At 37.0% G+C, this 12,939-nt stretch overlaps 1 protein-coding gene across 4 annotated transcripts in view; it reads right to left on the reverse strand.

Annotated features, from left to right (window-relative positions):
- Positions 1–7,561: 7,561 nt before the first annotated feature.
- The window catches only part of LOC150081391 (protein lin-28 homolog), a 324,578-nt gene continuing 319,200 nt past the window's right edge, over positions 7,562–12,939 (reverse strand). For all 4 annotated transcript variants that reach the window (XM_090379260.1, XM_090379264.1, XM_090379262.1 and 1 more), the window contains exon 4: positions 7,562–8,243. In XM_090379260.1, coding sequence (XP_090235386.1) covers positions 7,913–8,243 — 331 coding nt within the window. In that variant the 3' untranslated portion in view covers positions 7,562–7,912. The remainder of the gene's footprint in view (positions 8,244–12,939) is intronic.

Consider the following 12,939-nt stretch of genomic DNA (forward strand, 5'->3'; position numbering starts at 1 on the left):
CACTACTGAGTGGTAGTGTTTCGTATTTTGCCCATTGCAACCGCCACTTCATCCACTACCTCCGTTCCAATACGTGGTCGTCCCCTGCCTGAAATGACACCTAACTCCCCGGTCGCTTCGAATTTCTTTATTAGTTTTCGAAGCCCCACTGACGTCAAAGATCCTTTACGCTAACCTTTACGTTTCCGATATTCACATAGTGCTGCATTAGCGTTACTGTTATTCTGGTAGAACAGTTTTACTAAAAGAGTAGGTTCCTTTTTTGTAAAAACCATAATGGTTATTGACGGTGGCGTTGACCTTTCGCTTTTTATCTAACAAGGTATCATTTGCGTAGCAGTGTCTTGAAGTAAATGACAACTTTTACATATGTGCAGCGCCGTTTTTCCCCTGGTGGCGGAAATTTCAACTAATTTTTCTTCTTCTACAGATCGCTTTCCCATACCCACCGATTTTCACAGCCCTAATTCTAACCGATTTTAAACTAGGGTCTTCTGAATATGAATAGGGAAACTTATTTTATGACCGCCCGGTACAAATTGTTTTGCGTAATTTACTGCTCACTAAATTGCACCTATTCTCGATAAACTGACATACAGCCATAATTGTACATAACTTTACAGTTCAAGATAATGTCATTGTCTAGAAGTATTATAGCAATATCGAGGTACTTCAATTTTAGGGCCCTGGTTGGTTGGTTGTTGTAAGGTTTTAGGCACATCAGAAACTTAGGACATATTGTGTCGTATATAATATGTCTGTAAATTGCGTGTGTTTTGTGGTTGATTTGCTGTTTTTCTGAATGAAAAACGCACGTTTCTGGGATTAAAGACTGTGCTCCACTCGCCTGAGATCGACTGCCTCAACCATGTTGTCAAAAGAACCCTTAAAAATTAGCAATATCGAGGTACTTCAATTTTAGGGCCCTGGTTGGTTGGTTGTTGTAAGGTTTTAGGAACATCAGAAACTTAGGACATATTGTGTCGTATATAATATGTCTGTAAATTGCGTGTGTTTTGTGGTTGATTTGCTGTTTTTCTGAATGAAAAACGCACGTTTCTGGGATTAAAGACTGTGCTCCACTCGCCTGAGATCGACTGCCTCAACCATGTTGTCAAAAGAACCCTTAAAAATTTCTCGCGCCATTGGCGGAATCTGAACTGAGTTTTTTTACCACATGGTGTGGGAGGATGATTATATCAACTGTCCTCTCCACGACGGAACTAGGACCCTAGAAAACCGCTTAAATCCTGCCATTATATGCAATGGCTGGAAGTAACATTGTTAGCCTTTCTAGAATCTAATCCCGTATTTGACTCCTGCAAGTAGGGGTGAAATACTGGATTAGCTTGATGACGGCTGTTATTAAAGATTGATTGACAGGAGAGGGACAGTAGCATAGCCAGGTTCGATTTATACTTATTCTGTTATGGCATTTAATTTAGGTGTCTAATACCATATTATATACCAGTTTCTTGAGCAGTTGCCTTTTCGAGAAGCTTTCTTTCTGCGGATTGAAGAAGCCGCAGTTACCATAAGGTGAAAGCTTAACTCAGTGTTCTTGATCCTCCATGACAGTAAAGACTTCTCTACTTATCAGTCGTTTGGAGAAGACTGTTTCGAATCCCGTCGGCCACCGGGAGAATTATTAAGGGCTTCCCCAATAAGGGTCATAGTTAGCAGACCTCATCTGGAAGGCTAAAGTTTTTTTTTTTTTTTTTTTTACGTGAAGATCGGTCCTTGAACACAGACTTGTACAGGCATAATGCACACAGTAAAGCCACAGTGGGACCATATGAATTTGGTAGACTGTGATCGAAATAGTCGTTGCGCCGAAGAACCTTCAAAAACAACAAACCAAGAACTCAGCATTGTAATCGAGTTTAGTATTTCATACTTGGTAGAATCGCCGTCCTCCCCACATCGGATGGAAAAGACCTGAGTTAGATTCCCATCGATGACGTGAGGAATTTCTGTGGGCCTGTTTTTTATAACATGGCTGAGTTAGGCGGTCTCAGGCGAGGTAGCGTGGCTTTTTCTTCCCGGAAATTAAGCTTTTTAGTCTAACAAACAGAAAATCGCACAGAACAAACGCAATTTACAGACAGTGTATACCAAGCAATATGGCGTTAGTCGCTGATGCTCCTAAAACTCTACTACAACACAACAACATTCATAGTCGAGTCATATCAAGCATCGAATCAAGTATTTAATATAAATGTATTAAATACAAATGTATTAGATACTTGCCCATTTTGAACAGTTATTGTAAATATTAGTGATGCTTTGATAAATTTGAATCATAAGAATAACCTAAGAATAGCATAGTCTGCGCTTCATATTTCCGTGATAAAAAAAAGAAAAGTGATTAAGCTATCAGCGACCAGTTTCACGAATGGGATATAAGCTGATATCATATCTGTATTAAATATAACGTCAAGAATAAAAAAACCTTAAATTTGGTTCACTATTTCTGGGAAGCCTATTCATAATGGTATAAGAAAATAATTCCATCTTACCTAAACAGGAATCGCTTGCCGTGTTTATCAGTTAGAGAAGTGTGTTTTGTGATTTTGTAGAATTACAAAATCCCGGCATTTTATTTTATTTTATTTTTCTCCTAAATAAAAGTGTTATCCATTTTTAGATCAAAATCACCCAGAGAAATAGCAGTTAATTTTTGTTATTTCTTATGTTATTTTTTATGAGAAAAAGGCTTACAAAGTTTTTTATATCTGTCATTCCGACATATTTGCTTTAGTCATCCAAACTTAGTGAACTGGCAGAACTCACAGCTAAGAAGTATAGCGGAAATTACATATCTCTTATTACATTCTCCGGTGTTTCTTCAGGTCGGAAATGAAACCGGATGTGGTGTGTGTGTGTTATCAGCTGGTATCTCCCAAGAAACAAACATAAGGCAGACAGAATTTCTCTATGAAGTTTATTGTGTTTTGGATACAAATGGGAACATTTTCAGGAACTGACCAACTCTGTACAAAATCTAGCACTTGCACAGTATAACAACAGGTCCTGGTGAGGACATTCCCATACAGACAAGCTGATTGGCTAAGCCACTATAATCACATATTACGCAAATGTTGGCTGAGGCATCATCAGCACAACTTAAATGAAATGCTATAATTCTTCTTGACAGAGCGATAGAAAACAGTTGTTAATTTTGCTGAAATTTAAACGTCTGGTTTAGATAGCACAAGTATTTAAAATTCTTCTGTTAAACTAATTTTAATATACTAATTCTTCCCCAGAACAAGTAAAAGACACTGCAAGAGGGGAGGGGGAGGACAGAATGTAAGGATTATAGTTTAGTATGCACATTTTACGAGAAATTATTGCAGGTCCTTACTCGAAGCTGGTGAAAGGGACAGCACAACTCTGTCATATGAGATATTGTAGATGATAATGTGTATCTTCCCAGAGAAATATTACATGCAAACAATGCACCTCCAAATTAAGGTGGTACCTATATAATATGTAATTTTAACCTTCACTTTCGTAATGCCACAGGGGGCTCTGATGATAATGATAGGCTCAAAAGAAAGTAGCAGACAATCTTTTACAAAAGGAAGTAAATTAAACGATAAAGAATAATATTTTTCATTTTTTTTTCTAATTTTTCAGTCATTCTACTAATTTTCGTTGTGTTTTGATTATTAAATAAATAATACTTATACAAACCACGAGAGCCCCCACGTGTCTAAAGGTACAACAACTTACATGTACAAAACAGACCATTAGGATTCTATATAGTTCTACATGAGCACAGTCAGATCACTACGGATAACAAATAAATAAATCTTAGAATATAATGGCATCCTTTTCGTATCATTTGCGGATTTTCCCTATTTGTTCTCTAAACGAGGAAGATTTTTCTATCCTTCCAAAAATGTCTAACAATTGCTCTTTTATAGACTTTAGAGAGGGGGGAAAAGCAGTCTAGAAAATTGTGTAAATACCCGTGTGTGTTTGTGTTTATGTCGCGTAAGCAGCTTAGAAAAATGTGCAAATACCCAAGTGTGTGAAATGTGTGTAATGAAGAAGAAACCAGTATAAAATCTGAAAAATGCTGTACATTATGTTCATGAATGAGCTAATTGGCTTCAAACCGATAGGTTCGTTACATCAAAGAGCAGTTGGTTATCAGTACATTTTTATTTATAAGTACAAGTATTTTTAACAAACAGTTACACTAAAAAAGACATGTATTTGTTCTTATTAATATTACTAGACATCTGCGTAGATCATATCATCAATAGAGAGAAGAACTGCAGCATCAGAAAGTAAATACTGTTTAAAATAAACTTATTATGTCACTTTTGTTTTTTTAACAGAAAGGTTACCTCGTCATTGAATACTTTTTAATATTAGCCATTACGGATAGCGCATTAAGCTGACTCACAACATCATTTTTAAATCCCCATTGTAGATGTAATTAAATTAAATGTTGCGAACAGAACAATTGTTATAAGAAATGTAGAAACTAAATTCACGAAGCTCCAGTTTAATTTGTAGTAAGGCAATAATTATTTGGCTCTTGTTAATGTCTAGATACTGATGAAGAGTTATTGATGAAAGGGGCTTTTTTTTAATACAGCGAGAATTAATCATCAGATGTTGAGATGCCGCCATCCACATATGGTTAGCATTAGCATTAGTAGAGGCATATGATGCAAAACAGCAAGCTTATAAAGCATCACCCAAAAAACGAGCTGACTAATAAATACGTCGGTTTCCATTAATATGTATTTTCGCGTTCATGTGTTTTTTACTGTCTTTTAAAAAGGTAGATGGACTTATATGAATTCATCTTTCACCTTTCTAAATAGTGAATACAATAATTTTAATGAATGCCTTCGTTTAGTTGCATCGTTTATGGGCGGGACTGTTTCGCGTTTAATAATGATGATTTATAGGAGTAAGACTAAAATTAATAATAATGAACATTTTAGGGCATTGAAGTAAATAAATTAAATATTGATAAATAGGAATTACTGGCAGTTTAGGCATACTGTACTCCAGCGATGGCGAACCTTTTTCCGACCTGCTTGCCAAAAATAAGCTAATAGAAAAATATATATATCAATTTTCACATGCCATAAAAAAAAAAGTTGATTAAATTAGTAAGTGATCTAATTATTATTCCTATTCATTCTTATCATAAAAATCACGTAAGAATACTTGAAAGTTTCTAATGAGAAGTTTGTTGCTGCATAATTCTGCACAGCATTACGCTTACAGTTTTCAATGCCAAATGTGGTTGATAGACCGTAAAATGAATTTGTCGTTAAATAAACAAATACATTTTTTTTTTGTGAATTTAAACTGCTTATGGGTGGCCGCATGCTGATGTATTTTCCTGTGCGTGACACTCGTAGCACGCGTGCCATTTGTTTGCCATCCCTGCTATAATCATTGTTGGTTTAAATTTTGACTTACGGATAATAAAGATAATTTAGACTTATCCAGCTTTTAAAATTTTTGTTAGTGGTAATTAAACAGTGAAAGATAAGAGGCTTTAATATATTATTAGAAATTAAACAAGGGAGAATGTTCAAAATGAATTTGCAAATATCATTGCTATATATAATTAGCAATTAACAAACCTTTAGGAAAAACCAGAACCTCTGTCTGTTTGAGTGGGATGCATGATTAATTTTAAAGTGCAGTTCAGCAATTCGGAATAACTTACAACGAATGGTAAAAGAATAAATAAAAAACTACGGTAAAGGCAACACTTTAAAAGGAAAAACTGTTAGCGAAATAAAATTCAAATTATTTAGCTCTACTTCATTGATGTTATTTAATATGCATCTGCGGGAGCCCTTATGTTGTGTGCGCTCATGAGCGTGTCTTGTGAAGACAATCACCAGGTTCATAAGACTGGTAGACCATTCTTCTAGGGGTCTTTGTATATTTCTAATTGATGCCGTCAGTGGACAGCATTTTCTGTACAAATACGCTAGTAACAGCGTGTATAAAATCTACTTTTTCATATTAGGTTATTGTTCTTCTCCTTTGATATTAGTTAAAAAGTAATGCATCTTCAGAGAGAGAGAGAGAGAGAGAGAGAGAGAGAGAGAGAGAGAATTAATTAATAATTAATTTAATTAATTTAAATTAATTATTAATTAATTTAAATTAATTATTAATTAATTTAAATTAAGAGAATTAATTTAAATTAAGAGAATTAATTTAAATAAATAATTAAATTAATAAATGACGTATTAACAAACTTCAGTAAGTTCGTCTGGTTTATGTAAGAGACTGCTTAAGTAAATGTTTTCATTATATTTGCGTTCCAAAAAAAAAAAAAAAAAACTGATTTCAGATTACCTCTCTTTCTCTCACTCACATGTATAAAGGATTATCAAGATTCGTATAAATAATGTAAGCTTCTCAGTATGTTGTAGAAATCAGATAGTCATGAATTTCGGGGTATGAGTTGTACGATGTAGAGACATTAAAACCACAATAGTAATGCTCCTCCCCTTTTGCTTCATATACTTTTTTTGATTCTAGCGCTCTACTACCATTATTTGATATGTGTCAGGATTGATTATGTTTAAACCTGAGGAAGAACACTGTGAGGCGAGACACAACATCCTTGGATCAGTCGCATCCCACTTACTACCACCAAATGTTTTGCAAATGTCACCAATTATAGTGTGACTCTTAAAAGAGGAGCTAGGAACTTCAATGCAATATAACTTTCCCCCCCGCCCCCTATAATACTATACATCTAATGCGACACACCTATATCATGCTGACCGAAATGCCGTGTCAAGCTTCACAAAAAAACTAGGAACATACTCGACCACAATTTTATACAAGGTGGCCATCGTTTTCTCTCTCGGGCACTAAATGTCGCAATTTTTGAGATAAAGAAGTTCTGAGTTTTTCCTTGAATAAATACCGTAGGAGAGAAAATGGGTCGAGGACACAAAACATGACCGTAAAAGGTGGCATGGATGGGAAGTTGTAGATTGCCTCCTCTCATTCGAGGAAATTGCATTACTTAAATTTCATTGCAACGCATTAGTTCATGCCTCGACCATACCTCCAGAGTAGCAGAAACTTTAAAAATCTATGCTAATCTTGGATACCGTTCTCCCTCCAGAGCCTTAGTTATCGGAGATGATGAGTTTATTATTATTTATTTGCAATAATGAATGCCGAGTGAGAAAATGAAACCACCAATACCTAAGCGTCTGACACATCCCATAAATACAGCTTGCAGACACTAGCTACACTTGATAACTGTGGAGAAATTTAGAAATTAAAGAACTAGAATTTTCGATACTGACTAAAAAGTGTTTTACAATCATAAAGAAAAACTAAAAGGATAACTGGTGAGCTATACTGAATAAATGAGCTCATAATTCTGAACACAGATCAAATTATCTCTGCATCAGAACAATCACAGTAATTCAAGTGATATTAACTTAAAAACGTGCACATATACAGCACTCACACATGCACCGAGAAAACGCATATCCACGAACTCACAACTTATATTCTTGAACTAGATATCTTCCTCGGTATGTTCTCACACAAAGTCTTTCCCCACAGGGCCCTTGGGGCCGAGGGATTTACTAAAGTTTCACTGTCCGTACTCTGTTTCCATCCGGGATGGCAGTGGTTCCATCGTCACATGACCTCGAGGTCATTACTTGCTTCTTTTTGCAAATATCTTCTCACGACCAGCTGAAGGGGGCGATCTGGGCGGACTGGGATGGACTGAGGTCCGAGGCTAAGTCCCACTACTCTGGGACAAAGGAACTAAGAGGCGGAGCTCATGGCTGTACACTGCTCCAAGAGAACATACCCTCGGATCCAAAACACACACACAGCCGGGGGCTAGCCAAGTCCATTTCATCAACGATGTGGAAGGCTACAGTTTCCTTTTGTCCTCAAGAGAGGCGCAGCTTGTACCACTAGAGGAAGAAGATTCTTGTCTCTGTTCCAGGTGCTCTTCATGTTCATCAGGGGACTCCTCGCCACTTCTGTGGTTAGTTCCATCCTTAGGAAGGAGTGCGTCATCATCGCCATTCTTTTCCTTGTCAGCATTGTTGTTATTATTTCCCATCTTCTTTTTTTCCTCCCGAAGAGGGCAGTCTGCAATAAGGTGATCAACAGATTTACAATGATGACATCGTTTTGGTTGTGGTCCTAAAGTGCACTTGGCTGCTATGTGGTTTGCAAACTCTCCACAGTTATAGCACCTGTAGAAGAAAAGAAAATAATAAGAAATGCTTTAAACAGCTTTTAATTTCAATTAAAGAGAAATCTTAATATCACATATTAATCTTATACACTTATAATATCATACCTGGGTTAAATTAAACCTTCGTAAAAACTTTACAATTAAAATCATTTCTAATTTCCTTTCTTAAATAGAATTTTTTTGAGGTGTCTTGTCTGTAATCAGTTTGTTTTTTCAGCACGTTCATTTATTCTGAATGTATGTCCTCGCCGTTAACGCAGTGGCTACAATCATTGCTCTTCCACACCATGTGGAAAAAAGACCTTGATTCGATTCCCGTCTCGACAAGGGGATTTTTAGATCTGTTTCACATCGGGTCCAAGTTGTTCGGTCTCGTTAAAGGGTTTGAATGGTTTTCCTCTCGAAAACTTGCATATTTCATCCCTGAATGTACACAAATTGACTGTAGATTTTACGCATTTTGCGGATAAGGTATACTGATTTCTCATAGCACTACTAACATAGTGACTTTACTTTATATGAAAAATGGCCATAGAGTGAGCCTTCTAAAAAGTAACTTCCATCAAAGTCTAATGACAGCGTGGTTAGACCAACTAAACCGCCTCTGCTGCAAACAAAACATACACATAAATGGTCAGTCTAATGTGAAGACTTCAGCACTGGAGGTCGGCTATAAAATCTAAAATTCAGAATCCTCATAAGAAATCCTGACTATTTGCCAATTACACCGGTACTCAAAAGTTAAATTAAAAACAAATGCAAAAATGTGAGTACATTTTTAAATGAAAATAAAAAGAACCAATCATTCGTTATTTATGAAACAAAACAGTGTATAAATAAATAAGTACTTATGGATACCCACCGAATAGAAAGAAAATTTATTATGCAACTTAAATTTATGCATTCAGTTCTCGACCTCAGAGGGTTCTTTATTCAAAATAGTCTGTCTTATCTCGTAAATAAAGTTGAGCATAACCTGCTACGACATTCAAATTCTGATAATCAAAAAATAACTTGTCTTCGGGGCTTCTGTATTTCGCGTTTGTTGTTTGTTCTATCGATTTCAAGGTAGTAGTGAGCCTTTGAGAAAGTATCACAAAGCACCATCTAGATGATTATTTGATAAGAAGGGAAATAAGGAGAATGGAGGCAGAAAAAAAAAATTCAAGCAGAAGTGCCCAGGTGGCTAAATATGACTCGCCGCATTGTAAGAAGAGTGTGGAACCAGTTCCAAAATAGCAAACTGTCTCTCGAAGACTTGTCCGAAGCGCTCTCATATCGCCTCCACGCAAGATGACCACCATCTGGTCCTAACTGTGAGGCGTCGTGGAGACTTCACACGCAGGAACTTGCCTGAGAGCTTGCTGGATTTACAGGACTTGTATCCAGGCATACTGTCTGTAGAAGGAAGGGTGTACTTTCTAGACGCCGACTTTTCATGTCCTGATGTGGGATCCTGGGACTCACTGTCTTTGACCCAAAGATTACATATCCTCTCCCCCCCCCCCAAATACCTTCTGTAGAAAGAGAGGTAGTCTTTCTAAACGCTGACTTTTTTGGCTGTGTTAATGTTTAAAATTTGCTATGGAGTTCTTGATGGTAAGCCCTGTCACTTAGGTGGCAACGAACGTGTAGAGTGGTTCTCTTCAAGACGCCTGGTCAGCGTGAAGAGGAAAAGACCAAACCCTCCAGCACATGACAGCACAACGAAACAAATGGCCCTCAGTCCCCAGCGGCTTTCACTCCCCCTCTTACGGCAGCGAGAGGATCAGAGTGGAATCAGAGGGAGCTAAGAATCTCTGGGTACGATCAGGCTGCCATGCACGGAAACTGAACTTGGCCTGTTACAATGTAAGATCGCTCATTGGTGAAGACAGGGTACTAGAGCTTGAAACGGAATTAGAAAATGTTAATTGGAATATCATCGGTGTGGCTGAAACAAGAAGAAGAAATGAATCACTTATAAGTTTATCAGGTGGAAATCTGCTGTACACCAATGGAAACAGTGAAAGGAGTGAAGGTGGATTTGGCTTTCTGTCCATAAAGATATAAAAAACAACATTTGTAATTCAAAAGTACATCACCAAGGGTGTCAAGACTACTATTCAGGATTTCTAAGAGGTATAAGTTAAAGGTTATAATGATTTATGCACCAACATCGAGCCATGATGATGAAGAGGTTGAAGAAATGTACATCGAAATTGAGAGACTTCTAGATTTTGTTATTTGTTTGTTATTTTAGTTTTTAGGAGCATTAGCAACTAAGGCCATATTGCTCCGAGATATACGGTGGTCATTCCCTGACCTTTCCGCATCCTCCATATTTGGTGGTGACGGGCTCGAATCCCGGTCTAATCAAGAAGCGTGTGCTACGCACTGCTGCTCCTTCCCACCTGGCTACGGAGGCGCCTGAGACTTCTAGATGAACAAAAAACTCACTACACTATCATTATGGGGGACTTCAATGCTAAGGTTGGAAAGAGACAAAACAGCGCAGAAAGGGGAACTATAGGAAATTTTGGAATTGGTGAAAGAAATGAAAGAAGTGAAAGACTTGTGTAATTTGCAGAATCTAGAGGAATGTCAGTAATGAACACTTTTTTCAAGAAAAGGGTGAACAGAAAGTGGACATGGAAGAGCCCAAATGGATTAACAATTAATGAAATCGACTCCATCCTCACTAACAGAAGATATATCGTGAATGATGTTACTGTCCTGAACAAGGTAAATGTTGGAAGTGACCACAGAATGGTAAGATGCACACTTGATATAGACGTAAGAAAAGAAAGGAAAAAAACTGACTCGAGTAAATAATACAAAGGTCTTTGAGATAACAGAAGAGGAGAAAAAGCAGTATGTATTGGAATTTAAGAACAAGTTTGAGCTTCTGCAGACTGTTCAGGACCAAGATATAGATGAGGAATATTACAACTTTCTGAAAGTGATAAAGCCCAAGAAACCTATAGGTAAAAAGAAATCCAAAGAAGGAAAAATCAGTCAAGAAACACCTGTCATGATGAACGGAAGACGACAAATGAAGAGCAAGATAAACACCGACAGGGAGAAAACTGAGTATACTGAGTTATGCAAAGGCAAATAAAAGAGACCCAGAGAGGACATAAGAAAATTTAACACAAGAACAGTAGAACAAGCATTGACGGAAAACAAAGGATTTAAATCAGCAGTCATGAGCAGTAATACAGAAAGACAAATGATACTGAAACTGAAGAATAGTGATGATGTACTTATGAATAGCAGAGAAGGCATAATTCAAATAACAGAAGACTACTATAAAGAGTTATACAAGGAGCGAGGGAATGATGCTGGCAGTGGGGAAGATGGATCGCAAATTAGTAACACATACAACGTACCTGATATCCTTCCTGATGAGGTAGAATATATGCGTTGAAGAAAATGAAGAATCAGAAAGCCCCAGGGAAAGATGAAGTTACTGTAGAATTGTTAAAATTGGGAGGAAGAGACATGACACAAAAAGTGGCAAGACTCTTCACAAAACACATTACAAAAGGTGTGGCGCCTAAGGAGTGGAATAATGCAATCATATTTTTGCTGCATAAGAAAGGAGATAAATCAGAAATTGGAAATTATAGACCAATTAGCTTGTTATCCCACATCTACAAGTTGTTCACAAGGGTCATTACTAACAGATTAGAAAGAATACTTGATGAGAATCAACCGAAAGAGCAAGCTGGCTTTAGGACAGGATTCTCAACTATGGATTACCTTCACGTAATGTCACAGCTAATGGAGAATGCAAATGAATATAAAACACCATTATGCCTGGCATTTGACTCCATACAGCACAAGGCAATGTTTCGGGCACTGGAAAGACAAGGCACAGATACCCCATATATTATGATTTTGAAGAAAATATATGAGAATGCTACCTCCTTTATTAGACTAGACAAAGACAGTAATAAATTTAAAATTGAGAAAGGAGTTCGACAAGGAAACAGAATATCTCCGAAGTTGTTTACTGCTGCCCTTGAGGAAGCTTTCAGAAGATTAGACTGGTCGCAGAAAGGAGTCAATGTGAATGGAGAGTACCTAAACCATTTACGATTTGCAGATGACATTGTGGTCATAAGCCACGATCCCAAAGAATTAGAGGAAAATCTTAATCAGTTATGCAGAGTTAGTAAGGATTTTGGACTAAAGATGAATATGGCTAAAACAAAAGTAATGATGAACAAGTATGCCACAGAAAGGGATATAATGATTGAAGGAACAGTAATTGAAAAGGTGGAGTCATATACTTATCTGGGACAAGTCATTAGCTGTAATAATGATAAATGGATGGAAGTCAAGAGAAGAATAAATTTTGGATGGATAGCATTCAGGAAATATAGTCACATACTGAGGAGCAATATCCCAATTTGTCTGAAACGTAAAATAATGAACCAATGTATACTCTGCCATGACTTATGGAAGTGAAACTTGGGCACTCACCAAAAGAATGGAAGAGAAGCTGAGAACTACACAGCGAAGAATGGAACGAATTATATTGAGAATCAGACTGTTAGATAAGAAGAGAACCACATGGATTAGGCAGCAAACTCAAGTAAAGGACATTCTTATCAAAACTAAAGAACTAAAATGGTGTTGGGCAGGACACATAGCTCGAAGACATGGTGACAGATGGACTAAGAAAATAATAGAACGGTACCTAAGAG

This window comes from Mastigoproctus giganteus, chromosome 8 (genome assembly GCF_048544385.1).
Source record: "Mastigoproctus giganteus isolate SK-2022 chromosome 8, ASM4854438v1, whole genome shotgun sequence".
Taxonomy (NCBI): Eukaryota; Metazoa; Arthropoda; class Arachnida; order Uropygi; family Thelyphonidae; genus Mastigoproctus; species Mastigoproctus giganteus.